Source organism: Bufo gargarizans, chromosome 3 (genome assembly GCF_014858855.1).
Source record: "Bufo gargarizans isolate SCDJY-AF-19 chromosome 3, ASM1485885v1, whole genome shotgun sequence".
Lineage (NCBI taxonomy): Eukaryota > Metazoa > Chordata > Amphibia > Anura > Bufonidae > Bufo > Bufo gargarizans.
The window spans coordinates 582536894-582557600 of NC_058082.1; the positions used below are offsets into that span (position 1 = coordinate 582536894).

Consider the following 20707-nt stretch of genomic DNA (forward strand, 5'->3'; position numbering starts at 1 on the left):
TTTGGTGGTGAGATATTATTGTCCACAAAATATGCCTCTACAATGGACTCGAAGATATTTTGCCCAGTTGACATTCTTTGAGAGCGGGCACATCATTGGACTGAGCAAAGCAGGAAGCTTGTTTCTGTGAATTGGCCACCATCTAGACCAGGCATGTCCAAACTGCGGCCCTCCAGCTGTTGCTAAACTACAACTCCCAGCATGCCCTAATAGCTGTAAGCTATCCAGGCATGCTGGGAGTTGTAGTTTAGCAGCAGCTGGAGGGCCGCAGTTTGGACATGCCTGATCTAGACCCTTCTGACCTGTCAGGAGGTGCTGGAAGCATTGGTTAGATGAGGGCAGGCACATGTGACAAACGGGCTCCAGACAGCCCAGACAGACCACCAGTAGAGTGGATCGTTTGATCTGCCTATAAGCGCAAGCTAGTCCCACAGTTTTGTTGTCCATCATCTGGCCTTAGGTGGCAACTTTATTACACACCCCTTTCTCTGCCCGGGGCATTTTCACGTGCTTAGCAGAAGAAAAATTACCACCCTCGCCACTTTTTCTAAAAGGGGAGTGAAAGGGTGGGAAGGGGTCAGGCCACTCTTCTTTTATGTCCGTTTTCTGGTGTAAAAGAAGACTTAAATCTGCTCCAGCTGGGGACTGACGTGGATTTCAGTTTAGGCGCACTGACTGCCAGAGATGTGCCTAAATTATGACAAGGCATGCCCCTTGTGAAAAATTAGGTGCCTCTTCCAGCAGCAAATGGTCTATGTTAAATTCCCTCCATTGTCTTTAGTAATGAATCCAGATTCTGTTTGGGATCTGATAATTATCAGGTTTGAGTATGGAGGCCTGGTGGTGGGCGCTTCAATCCTGCCTTTGCTGTAGAGCGACACAATGCTCCAAATGTGGGTGACATGATCTGGGGAGCCATCGTATACGACAATCTGTCACCCCTACTGCGAATCAAATTTTTCCTAAACTTCGGATCGAATTCTGCTTTGGATGCTTCGATTTGCTCAACACTATATATCATCATTACATTCACACATAGGAAGTTTCATTCCATTCTTTTTTTTTGTCAAGGAGTATATCATGCATTTTCTACTTCTTTATCTAATGAATGCTAATGAAAACGTTCTTACCATTAGAAGGACATGAATTGATGTTACAGGATCGGTTAATTGCACGCTTCCCTGTACAGTATCTACCACTGTTCCTTGGAGCAGGGTCATTACAGTGACGATAAGCAAACTGAACCCCTCCTCCACATGTTCGGGAGCATTGTCCCCAAGGCCCCCAGGAGCCCCAGTTTCCATGACTGGAGATCTGCAATATACAATTAAACAGTGCAATACAGTGAAGACAGGACAACGTTTAAAATAGGGTGAGTTCAAAAAGATGATTAATAGACTTAAAAAAAAATTACATCCAACAACTGTATCAAAATATTATGTAAATCATCAAAGAACAAGCAAAAAAAAATAGCAATAAAATCTGATCTTAAAGGGAACCTGTCACCGGGATTTTGTGTATAGAGCTGAGGACATGGGTTGCTAGATGCCCACTAGCACATTCGCAATACCCAGTCCCCATAGCTCTGTGTGCTTTTATTGTGTTAAAAAAAACCGATTTGATACATATGCAAATTACCCTGAGATGAGTCCTGTCCCTGACTCATCTCATGTACAGGACTCATCTCAGGTTAATTTGCATATGTATCAAATCGTTTTTTTTACACAATAAAAGCACACAGAGCTATGGGGACTGGATATTGCGGATGTGCTAGTGGCCATCTAGCAACCCATGTCCTCAGCTCTATACACAAAATCCCGGTGACAGGTTCCCTTTAAAGAGGTCTGTCTATGAAAAACATTTTATCCACTACTCACAGCCATATTCGGCAATCCCATAAGAAGGGAACAGAGTGATGGTCACAGATTTGTACTGCTGCGCATGCATGGATAGGTGATAATTATTAATTTTTTGGTCAACCTCTTAAAATGTTGTTCTTTTCACCCCGTTAATACCCCTATAAACTTCTTAAAGGGGTTTTCCAAGATTCTGATATTGATGACCTCTCCTCAGAATAGGTCATTAATATAAGAGTCCGACACCTGGCACTCCTGCCAATTAGCTTTTTGAGGAGGTCACGGCATTTATCAAACACAGTGCTGTCCATTGGATAGCATCTGTGCTTGGTATTGCTGCTCAGCCCCATTCACTTGAGCAGGAATAATCTGCGTCTGGGCCACATGACCAATGAATGTGATCTCACTGGCCCAGGAAGAGGCCGTAGCACTCAGCAGAGCGACATCACCTCTTCAAACAGCTGATCAGCAAGGGTGCTGGAAGTCAGATCCATGACAATCTGATATTGATTAGTGATGAGCCGGCAGGAACAGTATTCAAATTTGCGATATTTAGCGAATATTTGGGCAAATATTCGTCATAAATTCGTGAATTCATGAATTCGCCATTATTTTCTTGTTTGCGAAAATCAGCACTGTAATACGCGCGTATTGCGCGCGCAATACAGGCGTGGATCACTTTTGCTGCATTTTTCAAGCTGCTAGAAGTTTCCTTTGACTGGAGAAAACTGTTGGCACGGCAGAACTTTACAATAGCTTTATATGCAGATAGAGTGCTCCAATATATTCACAATTAATTATGCGCATATTTTGGCGCAATACGCGCAACTTCACATTTTAGCAGGTCTGACTACATATTACTGATTGGTGCACTATGTATGTAGCATGTATGTATGGACAGCAGAACCTATCAGCTACACTATATCAAGATATAACCTACACTGACTATCTGCCACTAACTATCTGTATTATATATATGAGCTAACTAACTATCTAATGTAATGACACAGCAAAGCACAGAGCACAGCAATAACACTGCTCTCTCTCTCAGAACTGCAAAAAAACTGCAGAAAATGGCTGCTGGGGAGTCTCTTTTTATAGTAAGGGGGTAGGCAACTTTCCTATTGGTTGCTAGGGATGTTGCTAAGCTCTGACAAAGACATTGCAGCCTTCTCATTGGCCCACAAGCAAGAAGCAGGGAGGGATCATGGGTTCAGATGAAAAAAATCTACAATATTCACAAATACGAATATATAGCACTATATTCTAAATCTTCGCAAATTCTCGAAGTGGCGATATTCGCGATTAAAATTCGCAATTCGAATATTCGCGCCCAACACTAATACTGATGACCTATCTTGAGGATGTGTCATCAATATCAAATTCTCAGAGAACCTCTTTAAGAGGTTGTCCAGGATTAGAAAACTAAGGCTGCTTTTTTCCAAAACAGTGCTACACACTTCAGTTGAGCTGGGCTGCAATACGACCGACAACCTATGGACAGATGTTGCACTCTTTCTGGAAAAAAGTAGCCATTATTTTTAAATGCAACCCATTTAAACTGTATGCATTATTTTTTAAATACTGACAAGTATGGAAGAATTGAATGGAGATTAAAGACAATTGTGTATTTGGGGTCTGTAAATCAAGCTTCTAGGGTACTAAGGCATTCAAGACCCTGGCTCTCCCTCAACAGATGATGTTGGGGGAGTGAAGGATCTGGTACTCTGAATTTCAAAGCGTGATCCTTTTGCTCTCTTGGGAAGTAAGTCACCACCAGATTATCATATTAAATCCTGGAAAATGGAATTCTACCTTTTGCACATATCATAGAAATATGTTGGAGCTGGCAGTATAGGAGTTTGGCCTTTCAGTGTTTCCCAAAATGAAGGGGCCACAACATAACGCAGGATGCTTGCTCACCTTTGGTACTGATCATAGTTTTTTTCAACTCAGATGTAGTGTTTTGTTTCCATCTATTAAATTTCACCTTACAAGTTAAGGTGGAATTTCCCTTGAACTACTAGAGCTCTGTATATACTATATACCTATACCGCTTCAATACAGGTTATAGACGCACAAGAACTGGAAAATAATTTTATCACTGGTATATTCATCACTGGGTGATCAAAATGAGTGGTAAACGGCACACCTACCGAATAATATTTCTTCTTGGTCTTGTCTACACATTTGCCATGGAGACAGATCCTTCCTTTTCCACAAGGTGTTCCCTCCACAGCCGGCAGCTTCTTGGTTAAACAAACCATCTGACCTTGTCGAACAACCGCACACCATAGTCGTGAGCAGACATCCATACCGGGGCACACTGTGTACGTTGGTCCAAAGGCAAGCTTACATTGCCGGACGGCATCATAACTCTGTCCAGGAAGCTCTTCAGGACCCAGAATTTGATTTCTTGGTTGGTCCAGCAAACAGTTTCCTACAAAAAAATTAACAAAAAAGATATATTACCTTAAGGTGAAATTACATTGGCCGATATATGGGCAGTACGAGCGCAGATGGATGAGAACACACCCATTGACGTTTGTTTGCATCGGCCTGATTATGCAAGTAAATGCAAACAAAATGTAGGCGGAATGATGTATTGATCCATGTCACACCTTTAGGGCATGTGATATACCTATGCTATCACTCGAGGCTTGTCTGTCTGTTTATGAATTGTAAATCTGTGCTTAGGCTGAACTGTAACTCATCTGCTCTATAACTTAAGCAGATACAGGGCCAGCCTTAGGCAAATCTCTCCTGTGTACTGCAGTCTAGCACCAATTCATTTATGAACAACTCTCCTCGAAGGGAGCAGTCTACAGTGGTGAGGGTCTCAGCATCGGAACCAACCGATCAAAACTTCTTCATTTCACTATGGCACATCAAAAGTTTTTGAACATGATAGCTATGAATGTGTTGCAAAAACTTTAAAGGGATTTTATAATCTCAGACATTGGCGGTATATCACTAGGATATGCCACCAATGTCAGTTAGACTCTCACCTATCTCCAGAAAGGGCCCCTGAAAGTAAAGGAGAGTGCACTGGCCATGCGTGACAAGCTCTCCATAGAAATGAACGAAGACCGCACCATACAAGTGCGCCCACCACTCTATTACCCTCTAGGGTACTGCCAGAAATAGCCTAACCAGCACTTGGCTATTTTCAGAACACCTATGGAAATAAATGGAGGGTGGTCGTGGTCGTTCACTTCAGGGGGAGTCCTGTTTTGGAGATAGGAGCGGGTCCTAGAGGTAGGGACCCACACCTATCTGACAAATTCTGAGATGAGACCACCTCTTTAAGCTGTATCGGTCGTATGTATTTGCCATTTTCTAACCAATTTGTTCATGGCTGGTCTGTGATAGTTGCTGTCTAATTGATCTCCGCCATGAACTGGGGCCTGATCTGGATTTCAATTGAAGGGATGGTGTTCTAGCAACCGACTATAACCAAAAAATTCTAACTTTTTGACATGTATTTGCCATTGGTTGACATCTGTCACTCTTGCCTGTGTCCCAAAAATGTGACAAAGGTCGGTAGACAATTAATGGTCTGAATCTATCTTTTCAAAAATCTCTAGTATAACCCAGTATAACACCTTTAAGGCAAGGGCATGGGACAAGTAAGGAGATGTCCCACCACTGACTTCCATTGAATACAGAATGTTGTACACATATAGCAATCTCTTTGGAAGAAACCTGCGGCAGATAAATCAGGGGTGTAGCTATTACGGGAGTGGTAATGGTCACATTCAGGCACAAAGTCTGCTCTACTCCATAAGAAGCCACCTAGTATTATAAATCAGATATGGCAGGTGGGGACCAATTTTACATTGGGGTCAAGGAGCTTCTAGTTACGTTATAGACAACAGTCCTGAGTTTTGTTAGAAATACAGAAGAAATGGGAAAGATAAGCTCTCCAACTGAACAATCTGAAACCCCGTAGAAAATTAGTGTCCGTGAAAGAGGAAACCCCTTTTTTTTCGATAATGAGAAAGGAAATGAATTTTTGGCAAGGGACAACGACGCATGTAAAGCCTAGTGATAGATTTCGAAGGGAAGTTTAAGCCATGGATGTATTTTATTGAGAACAAGATTGCCGAGCCAACAGATTGAAATCAATAAACAGACTCCGTATCCTCATATACATCGTACAGCACTGAAGTCACGCCCGGGGAATAAGCCTACTCTAATGCTTTCCATATCCTTGGCTACAACATCGTCTCTCAAATGGGTTTTCATGACTGTCAGCAGTTTTGAGCAAAGAAGAAAGGTATAAACACAAGCACCCCCGTAGAATTCAGTAAAGCTCTTGTTGACTCTCGAAGAATGCTCGTTGGCATGGGTCCACAAGGACTCAAAACACTGGCATGGGTCCACCAGGAATCAAAACACTTGTACCCTTGTGCCCGCTGCTGGCATTGTAATTCAGCACCAAATGAAGCAGTTGGGTATTATGGAAAGAAATACGAACGTGAAAACCGGAACATTAAAACAGGCTGCTGGTAGAGCAGAAAAGGCCAACGTGAAAGCACTCTGCTGTACTTTCCAAAACAGAATCATGGTGACCTCATCTACCCTCTGACTGCGTTAAAGAATGCAGCTCCGCTTCCAGCAGCTTTTATCAATTGGTATGTGTGTCGTTCGCTGTTCCACTGACAGGCATAAAACGGTCTAATAGGGGCAATGATCATGAAAAGTAATTACTGGAACAATCTGTTTAGCGAGGCCCGTACTGGTGTCTACAGCATTTGATCACTTTATACGATGTTCTTTCGAATTCCTGGGCAGATGTAGCAGAGTTGAGGTGGAATGGAGGCAATTCCTTGTTGTATTATCGGGAAACTCCTGCTGCTATTATCATAATGAATATGCGAGAATTACTAAAGTCGACCCTAGGAGCACTGATTGCCTCAGCTTCTTAGGTTTTATATGATCCCATATTGTTTGCATATACAGCAGATAGTGGCACAGCAGGATTTATCAGACTTCTATCATCATGTCTGCTTATGGTAACTGAACCTACCTTATAAATCCATACATTTCTGTGTTAGTCACCTACTGCGTTATTAGGAAATGCAAAACTCTGCTAATGATAATACATGCAATATATTGTTAAAGGGGTTTTCCCAAGTCTTTCTAACTGATGACCTATCCTCTGGATAAGTCTTCAGTATCTGATCAGTGGGGTTCCAATACCATGGACCCTCACTGATCAGCTGTTTGAGGAGGCTACAGCGCTCCTGTGTGTGCCGTGGCCTTATCGCAGCTTATCAAGCACAGCTCCGTACAGTGTGTAGAGGCTGTACTTGGTAATGCTGCTCTGACCCATTGACTTGAATTGGACTGAGCTGCTCCTCGGCCACATGAACGATGAACATGACGTCACTGGCTTAGGATAAGCTGCGAGAAGGTTGCAGTGCTCATAGAAGCACTGGAGCCTTCTCAAACAGTTGAATGGTGAGGGTCCCGGGTGTCGGACCTTCAACGATAAAATACTGATGATCTATAAGTGAATGGAGACTACTGTACCAGCTGTACCAGTAAGAGACAAACCCAGCTATGACCCTGAGGACTCAGAACCCGCTCATGCAGGACCACATCTAAACATGAGTGTTTAATGGGAAATCCACTTCTGGATATTAGAAAGTGTTTACTGGACTGTGGACTGCTTTGGGTGTTTTACAGTACAATCCATCCCTTCCCCAACAGTGTTCTTTACAGCACCTAAATAATACAATGTCGGAGTGCTAAATAACCACTAACATATAAGTAACTTCTGGATTTAGGGTTCAAGCGTCAAGTGTCCAGCTTATCAACGCCCCTAGTGATCAGTGTTAAATCATGTGCATCTGCATAGGTCACATACCTATAGTCCCATAACTATAACTTTTTTATCCCTACACAGGAGAACAAACTAACCAATAAGCCTGGTTATTTTAGTCACCTGACTTGCGATCCACCCCAGCTCAGAAGGTGTGTCCTTTCTGATGAAGCTCTCTCCCTATCACAGCTCAGGGGTCTGAAGATAGGACTGGTGGAATTTGAAGGATGCAACTAAGGCCTCCTGTACACGAACATATGTATTCCATTTCGTGCATTGGGGACCCCAGTTCGTGCAGCCTCCGGGACGGATCCAGACCTATTCAACTTAAATAGGTCCGTGATCCGCCCGTTCCGCAAAAAGATATAGCAAGTTCTATCTTTTTGCGGAAAGGAAGTACGGAATGGAACCCCACAGAAGCACTCCGTAGTGCTTCTGTTCCGCACCATTCCGCATTTCCGGATTTGTGGACCCATTTAAGTCAATAGGTCCACATCCGTGATGCGGAATGCACACGGAACGGTTCCCGTGTATTGCAGATCCACATATGTGGTCCGCAATATGGAAAGGGACATCTACGTTCATGTGCTGGAGGCCTAAGCATGTGTGTCCATCAGAAAGATGTTAGTGAGGTGGACAGAGCAATAAGGAAAATAAAAAAAACTGCAGGTGGCGCTGTACAGATATGTCAGGAATAATATGGGATGGCACATGTAAATCCACCAAAGAGAAGTATCATCTACTTAGAGTAGAAGAGTCTAAGAGCCACCTCTCCTGTTTGACCCTTCAGAAACACTTGGTTGCTTAACTGCTCAGGTCGACCTGTTTAACCTTGTGTTTCAGTAATGAATGAATCAATTTCTTTGGTCGATGAGGCAAACACATACACTGCCTGTCCCCCAAAAAGTCACCACCTGGATTTAACTAAGCAAATAGGTATGAGCCTCATATTGGATAATTACTGCATGGATGATTATCTTTCAGTTGGCAACAAGTTATTTAACCCCAACTGGTGCAATGAGTTGCTTCTCATTTCTTAAACAACCATGTCGAAAGACACATCTCGTGGTCGTGGAAAAGATGTTAGTCTGTTTGAGAAGGGTCAAATCATTGGCATGCATCAAGCAGAGAAAACATCTAATGAGATTGCAGAAACTGACTAAAATTGGGTTAAGGACTGTCCAATGCATTATTAAAAACTGGAAGGATAGTGGGGACCCATCGTATTCGAGGAAGAAATGTGGCCGGAAAAAAATCCTGAATGATTGTGATTGGCGATCACTTAAACGTTTGGTGAAATCAAATCAAAGAAAAACAACAGTAGAACTCAGGGCTATGTTTAATAGTGAAAGTAAGAGCATTTCCACACGCACAATGCAAAGGGAACTCAAGAGATTGGGACTGAACAGCTGTGTAGCCGTAAGAAAACCACTAATCAGTGAGGCAAACCAGAAAAAAAGGCTTCAATTTGCTAGGGAGCATAAAGATTGGACTCTGGAGCAATGGAAGAAGGTTGTGTGGTCTGATGAGTCCAGATTTACCCTGTTCCAGAGTGATGGGCGCATCAGGGTAAGAAGAGAGGCAGATGAAGTGATGCACCCATCATGCCTAGTGCCTATTCAAGCCTGTGGGGGCAGTGCTATGATTTGGGGTGGCTGCAGTTGGTCAAGTCTAGGTTCAGCAACAGTATGTGCTCCCAAAAATGAGGTCAGCTGACTACCTGAACATACTGAATGACCAGGTTATTCTATCAATGGATTTGTTCTTCCCTGATGACACAGGCATATTCCAAGATGACAATGCCAGGATTCATCGGGCTCAAATTGCGAAAGAGTGGTTCAGGGAGCATGAGACATCATGAGTCCAGACCTTAACCCCATTGAGAATCTTATTTATTTTTTTGGTGCCAACTTTTTTTTTGGACAGGCAGTGTATGTTTTTTTGATAATGTTTTTTTATAATTGGACATGGTCAATTCAAATCCATCCCAGTGATAAATGACTAGGAAAAATATCTATGAACGTTCTTTGAGAAATCTTCATTGTCTTCACCTTAGGCAACTCATTTCCCAATATTAATATATAAAGTATTTCAAGCCAGGGACACTCTCAGTACAACCGCTCATGGTTCACTCTTGTTGTGTAATAATCAGTAGCAGTCACATGTAAAAGCCATTTATCTCCAGGAAGTGGAAAAATAAATGACACGACCTGTACGTCCTAAACAAAAGTATGAACGTTCTCAGAGTTTATTTGACTGTGTCCTCAAAGAAACTTGCAGCAGTTACTCAGCTCAAAGCAATGCTTGGCAGAGAACTTCAATGGTTAGCTGCCATGGTCCTCAGTTAATGTTATTAAGCCAGATAAGAAGTAATTAACTGTGCCAAAAAACTAATAGGACTTGACAAAGGAAAGGCTTGTCTCATGAAATAATAATGAAATACTTTTACTTTGTTCGTTTCATTTTCCTTCAAAAGAAAAAAATGATTGTCTTTATCATTGTTTGAATTGTGGAGCAGAATGGCAAGAATGGTTCTTAATTACATTTATGGGAGAGGGCTCCAGACTATGAGGTTGCTGTGGGTCCGTCAGAGAGAAGAGGTCCAACCCTGGTTGAACTCAGGAGGAACTACATTGTTAGCAAGGAATGGATAAGAATCAGCCCAAAGTTCATCGGGAAGGGCTAACAAACAATTAATAGACCCTTTCATACCGGTTGACAAAACCAAGCACCAGAATCGGGGAGAGTACAATTTGGTCTTTGTTGTGGAGCCCTTCTCTCTCCTATGTAGTCCATTGTAATGGTATAGAAAATAAAAACTGCCATCATCCCTCATATACTTTAAAATGTAGATACCCTATCTCTTAAAGGGGCATTCCCATCTCACAAAAATGATGGCATATCGGCAGGTTGTACATTCACTTCACGACTGGTGGAGGTCTACCCTCTGGGAATAAAGGGGACACATTGTGAGTTTAGGGCAGTGTCTCTTCACTGTTTTTCCCTGCACAATAGCCTCTTTGCCAACATGACAGCACGGCCCTATAAGAATAAATTAGACTGTTTACAGTCCCTTACACAGCTGGGTGGTCCCATAGGTTGGATGCCTGTTCATGTTCCGCGGGTAGAATTGCAGTTCAGCACCTTTCATTGTCATGCGGCTGCTCTGCAATACTCTGCAGACAGGATGCTTGGTTGCTTTTTCTAACCCCTGGCAACTCCTTTTAGCTAAATAGGTCCAAAATCCTAGGCTTATTAATTTCTGAATATATCCATAGCAGTTGTGCCTCTCTTTTTCAGATACAAAGCTGCACACTTCCTGCTTAGACTGGGTTCAATTATAAAATTCTCATTGCCTTCAACTGCCCACAAGAGGGAGCTTAGACTTGTCTGCATATTATTTATGCATTGAGCTTAATAATATACCAGTACACAATAGGCTCTCAAGCTCCCCCTAGTGGTGGCTGCAGACAATCAGCATTTAATCATTTATGCTTAAGTAGAAGAAATTCTGCTCTGTATCAGGAAAACAAGACTTTTACTGCCAGAACCAGCATAGAGTTATATAGTAGGAGATTTGTATTGATATGTGAAGCAGTCCTCCAAATTACTATATCAATAATTTAATGTTTTAGAACATTGTGTTACGATAGTGGCTGCACTGATCACATAATGAGGTGTGGGGGGAAGGTGGTTTATATTACAAATGCCTCTTTTATAGTATTTACATCTGTATGGTCTGGTTTCTGCTCCCTCTGTGCTCTAACCCTTGTACGCTCCCATCCAAATATCTGAATGTGGCAGCTGCTTCTCCTACCTCCTTCTATTTTAAGGCAATAACTTGTGTGCCCCTTATAAATTCATGAGCCATCCATCTTCCTATCAGCAGCCACTTTTTATGTTATTTAGCGCAGTGTTCTGCTCGCCATACGCTAAGCACTTGGTTTCCGCACAGATGCACTGTCTGTATTAATCCAGGGTTTACTATTCTGAACTTAAAACATCATTTTCTGAGAACCATTAATCTTGGGTTGAGCACATAAGTATATGTAAAAGTTTGTTCTATTATCTCCATCCCATCATATTAAAGAGTGTGTCTATCAAGTTGCAGAAGACCCATCTGTTCGGGATTAGAGCTGGTTTTACGTAATGACTTTAAAGGGAACTCCACCACTAATGAAATATTAGGCAATGGCATTATAGCAATTGTTTAATATAAAATGATCAGCTTCAAAATGGGGGAACATTACACTGCCAGCACTGCCAGCACCAGTTACGGTGTGCCCCTCCATTCACTGACTACAGTAATGTACCCTCCATACAGTGTGCAAACTTGGTGCCAGTCACAGTGTTCTCCCCAAAAGCTAATCATAATGTCAGCTATTGCTGGTTACAATACCACCAGTATTTGTCAGAATGGCTCCTTGAATGTGTGACAAAGCTGCAATACCCATCACCACCACTAGGCAGGCAGACAAGCTCTGATAAACATTGAAAAGGTGTTGCGGGTCCATCAAACAGCTAACTGGCAGGGATGCTGAGAGCCAGACCCCCACTGATCTGATACTGATGACTCGGCCTGAGAAAAGGACATCAATAGTCTGATCCTGGAAACCCATAACCCCTTTAAATGATGTGTGCAATTTTGGATCAAATGAAACTTTGCATATAAACTTCATTAAAAATACAGTTTGGTGTCCACCAAAAACTTGTGATAGCTGATCATGCAGTTTTATGTTACTTCCTCCCACCTACCTCTTGCACTCGCTAATATACCGCCAGTAGAAGAGGGACAGATGGTAGAAAGCAACATACGGCTGCTATTCTAATCATACGGCTGCTATCCCACTCATAAACTCCAAAACTGGGATTCCACCTGAAATACCATGTTTGACCAGGTGGTGTGCAGTTGAGTGGTAATATATAGATGAGTAACAAGGAGCTCAGTCAAATCACCCAGCCATGTGTCACCTAGTGGTAGAAAGCGAGAATAAGGATCATGGTATAAAATTAGAAGGGGTTTTCTGTGATTTTTATATTGATGTCCTATCCCTAGGATAGGTCATCAATATCTAGCGGCAGACTGGGAAATTAAAGTGGCCCTGGTAAAAAAAACTAAAGTTGCCCCATGTTGTAAGGGGGTCCAAATTGCCAGAAGGCAGGACAATACATGTAGGCAGGATCATCAATATCATAGTGAAAAATACTGTCCTCATCATAACCATATACCACAGTGCAGCACAATATACTGCCCCAAAAGCTGTCCCTCTGTGGTGGCCATCAATAGTTGCCCTTTTCTGTCCTCCTCCTCCAGTTCTCTGTGATAAAGGCATAGGAGGTGAGATGCGGGCCACAGCAGTTGTATTTAGGAGGGCATGTGCAGTCGCAAACTGGGCACATGAGTACCTGATTCTCACAGAGTTAATTACCGATGAGAGCTCATTATGTACCCGACCAGCATCAGAGAGAAGATCTTGGGAGGCCCCCTGGGCATCGGCCCATCAGGATATTTCCCTGTCAATATCAGATCGGCGTTGTCCATCTCCTGTCACCTGTTTCCATCATTTCCTCCTCACTGGAACTACACAGTTCCGTCCATGACCTGGCTACTGTGGCACTGCTATACTACACCGTGGACTGGGTAGTTCTGTCACCTATTTCTGGTACCGGAACTACGCATAGCAGCTGATCAGCAGGTGTCCTAGGAGTAGGACCCCTATCAATCACATATGGATGACCTATCCTAAAGGTAGGCCACCAATATAAAAGTCCAGAAAAACCCCTTAAACTACATTAACTAGTTTAATATGGCAGAACTGAAAAGCAGATGGAGCTGCTTTGTGTTTCTCCATTTTCCACATTTACAGTGTGATCAAGAAACTCACAGTATTAATAAATCAGCAATGTAAAAAATGTGTCGAGCTCATGGAAATCAAAAGCAAGACACCAATGATAGGCTTTGGGGAAAAGACATGAAAGACGGAAAGATATAGGAAAGCAGAAGGGATGGTGGTCACGGTTGTGAAAACACAGCTGTGTTGACAAAATCAGTTTATACTTAGAGGATAAGCAGGACCATCCAAATCCGACACGGACAGGAAGATCTGCGCAAGACGCCTTCTGGACCAACTTCAAAATAAAAATGCAATTATACTTAAGTACATCCATATCCACAGATAAGTGTTCCTGTTATCTATAGTATGCAAGTACCGAGCTACAAATGATTTATTCTTCTCAAGCGCAAAACATTACTTAGTGAAAGATATTATAGTACATACAGTATATAATACTAGATAAAAAACAGCACATACCATTGTAATATTACTGAAATTGATAAATCAGGTTATAAAAGAACCAACAGGTCAGGGATGGCAGCAGTGACCAATCCACATATCTCAAAAACATTAATGGGTGAAGAGAATCATGTGTGGCCGGCGGGTTTTAAAAAAATTAGCTTTTATCACATTAGTTCGATGTTTTTATACCAAAAACAACACAGTTCCTTTGCCTCACTTAGACTTACTGTACACCACCTCTACCGCAATAACATTTCGTCAGTCTGTTCTGGCAGAGAAAAGTCTGCCAGACTTCTCTGGATCCGGCATTACCAGATGTTACTGCAATTCCCGCTGGCCCCATTAACTAATGGGGTCCGGCAGAGATCCGGAAAATATGCGCTGGGCTTTGGCCATAAAAAAAAAAGCTACATGCAACGGTTTTTGTCCGCCTGATTCCTGGCAGTCTATGCTGGAACAGCCTGCCAGAAGGCTGTATCGCAAATGTGAAGGAAGCCTAAATTGTTACCTGTCTTGTCTAAGTCGATTGTGGCATTAATAAGAAAAACTTTTATTCTTCATGCAAATGAGAGCTTCAGTGCACCGAAGAGGGGGGGGGGGGGGGGCAGAACTGGAAATCTGAGGATCTGAGGTGCACTGAAGCATTCATTTGCATACAGAATAAATGTATTTTTTTGGGGGGGGAATGCAGCAACCAAGTTTCATAAGACATGTATTGTTTTAATATTATTTACTCTATAATTTTGCCTTTGTTAGGCACGATATTCTAAGCCTAAAATTCTAAATATCTGGGGGTCATGCAATGTGGAGGTTTTAAGGATCTTCTACCCTCAATACCTGCATGTATTGGAGCCTTGCCACTTGTTTGAGGTTGCATTTATTCATGTAGAGAACAGGGTAGATATTGACGGCATTTTAAGAAAAATACAAACCAGATTCCAAAAAAGTTGGGACACTATACAAATCGTGAATAAAAACTGAATGCAATGATGTGGAGGTGCCAACTTCTAATATTTTATTCAGAATAGAACATAAATCACGGAACAAAAGTTTAAACTGAGAAAATGTACCATTTTAAGGGAAAAATATGTTGAATCAGAATTTCATGGTGTCAACAAATCCCCAAAAAGTTGGGACAAGGCCATTTTCACTACTGTGTGGCATCTCCCCTTCTTCTTACAACACTCAACAGATGTCTGGGGACCGAGGAGACCAGTTTCTCAAGTTTAGAAATAGGAATGCTCTCCCATTCTTGTCTAATACAGGCCTCTAACTGTTCAATCGTCTTGGGCCTTCTTTGTTGCACCTTCCTCTTTATGATGCGCCAAATGTTCTCTATAGGTGAAAGATCTGGACTGCAGACTGGCCATTTCACTACCCGGATCCTTTGTTGAAAAATGCAGGGTCTTCCCTGAAAGAGATGACGTCTGGATGGGAGCATATGTTGTTCTAGAACCTGAATATATTTTTCTGCATTGATGGTGCCTTTCCAGACATGCAAGCTGCCCATGCCACACGCACTCATGCAACCCCATACCATCAGAGATGCAGGCTTCTGAACTGAGCGTTGATAACAACTTGGGTTGTCCTTGTCCTCTTTGGTCCGGATGACATGGCGTCCCAGATTTCCAAAAAGAACTTTGAATTGTGACTCGTCTGACCACAGAACAGTCTTCCATTTTGCCACACTCCATTTTAAATGATCCCTGGCCCAGTGAAAACGCCTGAGCTTGTGGATCTTGCTTAGAAATGGCTTCTTCTTTGCACTGTAGAGTTTCAGCTGGCAACGGCGGATGGCACGGTGGATTGTGTTCACTGACAATGGTTTCTGGAAGTATTCCTGAGCCCATTCTGTCATTTCCTTTACAGTAGCATTCCTGTTTGTGGTGCAGTGTCGTTTAAGGGCCCGGAGATCACGGGCATCCAGTATGGTTTTACGGCCTTGACCCTTACGCACAGAGATTGTTCCAGATTCTCTGAATCTTCTGATGATGATAGATGCAAAGTCTTTGCAATTTTTCGCTGGGTAACACCTTTCTTATATTGCTCCACTATCTTTCTGCGCAACATTGTGGGAATTGGTGATCCTCTACCCATCTTGACTTCTGAGAGACACTGCCACAATATTTTTATACCCAATCATGTTGCCAATTGACCTAATTAGTGTTAATTGGTCTTCCAGCTCTTTGTTATGCTCAAATTTACTTTTTCCAGCCTCTTATTGCTACTTGTCCCAACTTTTTGGGGATTTGTTGACACCGTGAAAATTTGAATCAACGTATTTTTCCTTTAAAATGATACATTTACTCGGATTAAATGTTTGATCTGTCATCCACGTTCTATTACAAACAAAATATTGACATTTGCCATCTCCACATCATTGCATTCAGTTTTTATTCACAATTTGTTTAGTGTCCCAACTTTTTTGGAATCCGGTTTGTACAAACTGTCGAACAAAATGAGAAATTCACGAAAATCCAACATATTTCTGACAAATATCAAGATATACAGAAGCATAAACTAGATGAAATCTGGAGCAAGATCCAAGGAACCAAAATAAATTAGCTCTTAAATCTTAACGGACCTTTGCAAATACTTGTAATAATAAATATAACCTAGACATAGTCCGCCGCGTTTCCGGTTCACTCAGTAATAATTGGTAACAACTGCGAGCTGGAATGTGAGAAACCCTGTAACCAACAATGCTGGGCACCAGACTATCACATTTCATCTCCGTAAAATAGGATCTAAAATTGTCTCTGTGGTATGCCAGGCTTCTTCAGACTAATTTCAGTCAATCGCCCACAAACCTCAAAGGACAGATGATTAAAAAGCTAAAAAAAATATTATTTTATGGTAGGTGGAAGTTTGCTCCGTAGCTAATTCTAGAAAATAGATCCTGCGGTTTAGAAAGATTAAGCGTACTTTGTAGGTTTAGTCTTCTAGGATGGTGAAAGGAGTGTGCCATTATCTAGAGACTATCAGATCTTATGGATGGGGGCAGGCAAAGACAAAAGAAAGACATGTGCAAGTCCAATTTACAGGCCATCTATGGTCTTTAATAGCTTTTTGAAGTTAACTTTCCTTTAATTGGCCATAAACATTAGTCCAAAGTAGCTCAGAACAGGCAATTTCAACCATAATGGCAGGGTGAAATCATATACATAAGCGATCGTTTTAGCTGACCGAACATCATCACCTGGAAAAAAGACATGCTTGAATTTTTTGTATTAGTCCATAAACAATCTTTAACATGAAAGATTATTTCCAGAATGATCTTCTTCACTCTGTCAGTGTCATTGAAGTATATATGGCCAGTAGGAATATAACATTCAATATGGACTAATCCTGACTTCATCAGGGCAATGATCGTTCACCAGCTGAGGGTTGTTGAACCACCAGACTACTTCTGTTTAGTGTCTATAGCCATGTTTAGTCTTTTTAACTATGCACAAGTAGGTATATAGTTTTGTTGGCAGTGGGCCCACTTACTGACTTGGTCCCTGTGCTAGAGCATCTGGGTTCCTTGGTCAAAAATGTCTCATCATAGAGCATCTCAAAAATCCATTTTTAGGGACGTAGTGGTCTTTCGTCTAATGGGCTCCTATATTAGAACAGTATATGGGCCCTTTGGTTTCCAATGATTTATCATAGAATCCTTCTCTTAGTCTCTATACCAATTTGCTAGTAGAAAACTGTTTTTAAGTGGTAGAAGGTCCACTTATGTGCTGGTCACCTGTGTAAGAGCAGTACATGGGTCCCTTGGTCAAAAATGATCCCTCATAGAAAACGTCCTGAAGTCTCCCTAACAGTACAGCAATTGGAAGCTGCTTTTAGGTCGCAGTGTGTGACCCATTATCTACTGGACCCCTATATGGGCCCTTCGGTCTCCAATTACTCATCACAGAGAACTTCTCTTAGTTGCTCTAACAAACCACCACCTCTTATGTATTGGGTCCATGTACAACAGCAGAGGAACATCATACAGCACCTCCCTTAGTATCTCTAACAATCGACCAGTAGGAAACTGCTTTCAGGGTGGCAGTGGGCCAACTTACCTTGAGTGCAGCTGCCAACTCTGTCCACTCCACTGTGTATGGCTATGATGGAGTCAGGCAAAAATTGATTTCCCTCTGACACAATATTTCAAGAACTATCAGGATCCATTTTAACAGATATGAACTTATGTCAATTTCCATATGTTAGAACTTGCCGAAGTTTAGCACATTTCATCTCCCATTTCAGAGATGGCTAATGTCCCTGACCCAGCAGCATTATCATTTACCATAGAAAGTATTTTTAATGAACCAGACTTCCAAAGTAATAAATTGCCCGCTGACTTCATAACTGTCAGTGATTAAAATTATGGAATATACTTGACAATTTGCGCACTTCGAGGCACTTACCGTGGCCGTCATCCAAAAAATCAGTGATTGTCGCTGAGGTGCACTTTGACCATGGTTTGGAGGCATCAATGCTCGTTAGAACAGATGACATAAGACGTTTATCTTCCAGTGAGCCAAAGTTCTCCTCGCAGAATTTTGAATCATCATGGGAAAGCCCAAGGAGATGTCCTGTGAATTGAGAAAACATATGGATGGAATGTATTACAGAGCACGGTATGAAGGCTGTGGTTATGTCTTCAAGCAGACACCTACAAACATTTTCCATGCAGAGATTGTAGTTATTAGATATGTAATACCAATGTATGTAATTCTATGGGGTGTATTTGTGCACTTACAGTGTGTTTATTGTATATCACTATACATACAGTATATTGCAATCTCCTTTTAAAGTGCATCACTCTCTTCTTTAATACTCTCCTAGAATACCCATAGTGGCCATAAACATAGTTGAAGATACTTGTTAACTAAATGGGTCTTCTACCGAGGACTAGCCCTGCAACCAGGGTGTAGCTATAGAGGGTGTAGAAGTAGCAGTGGCACTCGGTCCCTGGAGAGGCCTAATGGTACCCCTATCACATAAAAAAGACAGCGGTATTATAAGCGGCACATGGTAGATGAAGGGCTCTGTTACACATTTTTCCCAGGGTTCAGGATGTTTAACTTACGGTACATCTCTACCCGTCACCTATAATATCTTAGAAATTCAAGAAGCCGCACAAGGCTACTGTTGAACAGCACCTAAGAGAGTGCAGCTATGTAAACTAAGTGCACTGCTTGAATGGCATCCATGGCACTTCACTACCTTACATGTTTCATGGTTGCTCAATTTACAGAGCTGAAGTGATTTTTGTGTTGCCCCATATGAGACTTCATGGGCAACTGCAAGAGTGCTTTTGTCTGACTTGTTTCTTTTAGGGTATCTAAAGGTCTGTTCCCATCTTGAAAATGCCATCACTTTATGACTTGCTAGGATTACCTCCGGACCCCCTCAGATCCTGAAAATGAAGGGCAGTGGTGTAGCCCTGCGTCCATCTAGGTCTTCTCTACCCAAGGCCTTTTCTGGCCACCCGGCTGAGCAGCGACCTGCAGCCTAACATCATACACATGGGACCATGCTGCAGGTGATGGCATATCTTAGTGATCAGCTATTACTTTTTAGGAAGGGGATTTGCTATTTAACTCTTACCCTAAAGATGTTGCATCTGGCACTTTTCCATACAATGACAGTAGGTGGCCCCATGTCAACAGAACATGGAGCCCCACTGGTTTCTAATAGCTTAGCATAAAACACCCTCATGTGTCCCTCTAATAATCCACCAGTAATTGTGAACCATGAAATTCAAAAGCTCAGTCCTTAAAGGCAATCTAGGAAGGAATCAGCTTTTACTAGTGGCAGTAGACCTCATTACATACTGACCCTATACAACTGTACATGGCATGTCTAACCCTGACTCAAAGCATCCTCACTCACCAGCTTTTTAAAGGAAGTGTATTGTGGCCACTTTATGGTATACCAAGCGCAGCACCGTACATGGCATAGTAGCAGTGCTTGGTACTGCAGATCAGTCACATTCTTAAATGGGACAGAGATGCATGAGGGCCACATTGGGCCATGTGACCAATTGGTGCGAATTCATTGGCCCAAGAATCAAAGGCCGATGCGCTCCTGAATACTGTGGCTGCTTTCAACAGTTGATTGGTCCCAGGAGTCGTTCCACCACCAATGACCTATTGAGAATTGACCATCAATACTCAAGTCCTGGAAAGCCCCTTTAACATTATAAAGTTACCTAAACCAGGTTTTGTGTCATGACAAAAGAAAAAATAGGGGAAAAAATCAATGAAATGGGTTGTCCTGATTTGGCATAGTGAGTTAAAAAAGCAAAAACAAACATTTGCTTGCTCTGGTCTTCCCGATTCACACTTATGCTTCCAGTCCCTGCCTATCAGAAGTGTGATGTGCTGATCCCCTGCATGTCACTGCTGCCAGTCAATCGATGGGGTCAGCAGTCACATGCCGTGTCTGCTGAGGCCGCTGATTATCCGGCTACGGTAACATGAAGAGAATTGGCACATCAGACTTCTGGCCAGGTGGGGACAATAGAAATGAGATGACCAGAGCGGGAGTGTTTTTTTTTTTTTGCACTTACACACCGTGCACGGCCACCCCCGATTTTTTATATTTTTTTGCAGGCTCGAACAATCCCTTTAATCACACATTAAAATTCAGTTAATCATCCACAACAAAAATTTTAAACATGTATCATAAAAACATTATGTCAGCAATTATTGTAGTACTGTAGACATAACTCTCAGTAA

General features: G+C 42.1%; 1 protein-coding gene across 1 annotated transcript in view; it reads right to left on the reverse strand.

The window, feature by feature from the left end:
- ADAMTS5 (ADAM metallopeptidase with thrombospondin type 1 motif 5) overlaps positions 1 to 20707 on the reverse strand; it is a 97523-nt gene that overhangs the window by 36789 nt on the left and 40027 nt on the right. Inside the window, exons 3-5 of the mRNA XM_044284354.1 lie at positions 18389 to 18556; positions 4013 to 4296; positions 1131 to 1314 (exon numbers count right to left, since the gene is read on the reverse strand). Of these exons, the coding sequence (XP_044140289.1) occupies positions 1131 to 1314; positions 4013 to 4296; positions 18389 to 18556 (636 nt within the window). The remainder of the gene's footprint in view (positions 1 to 1130; positions 1315 to 4012; positions 4297 to 18388; positions 18557 to 20707) is intronic.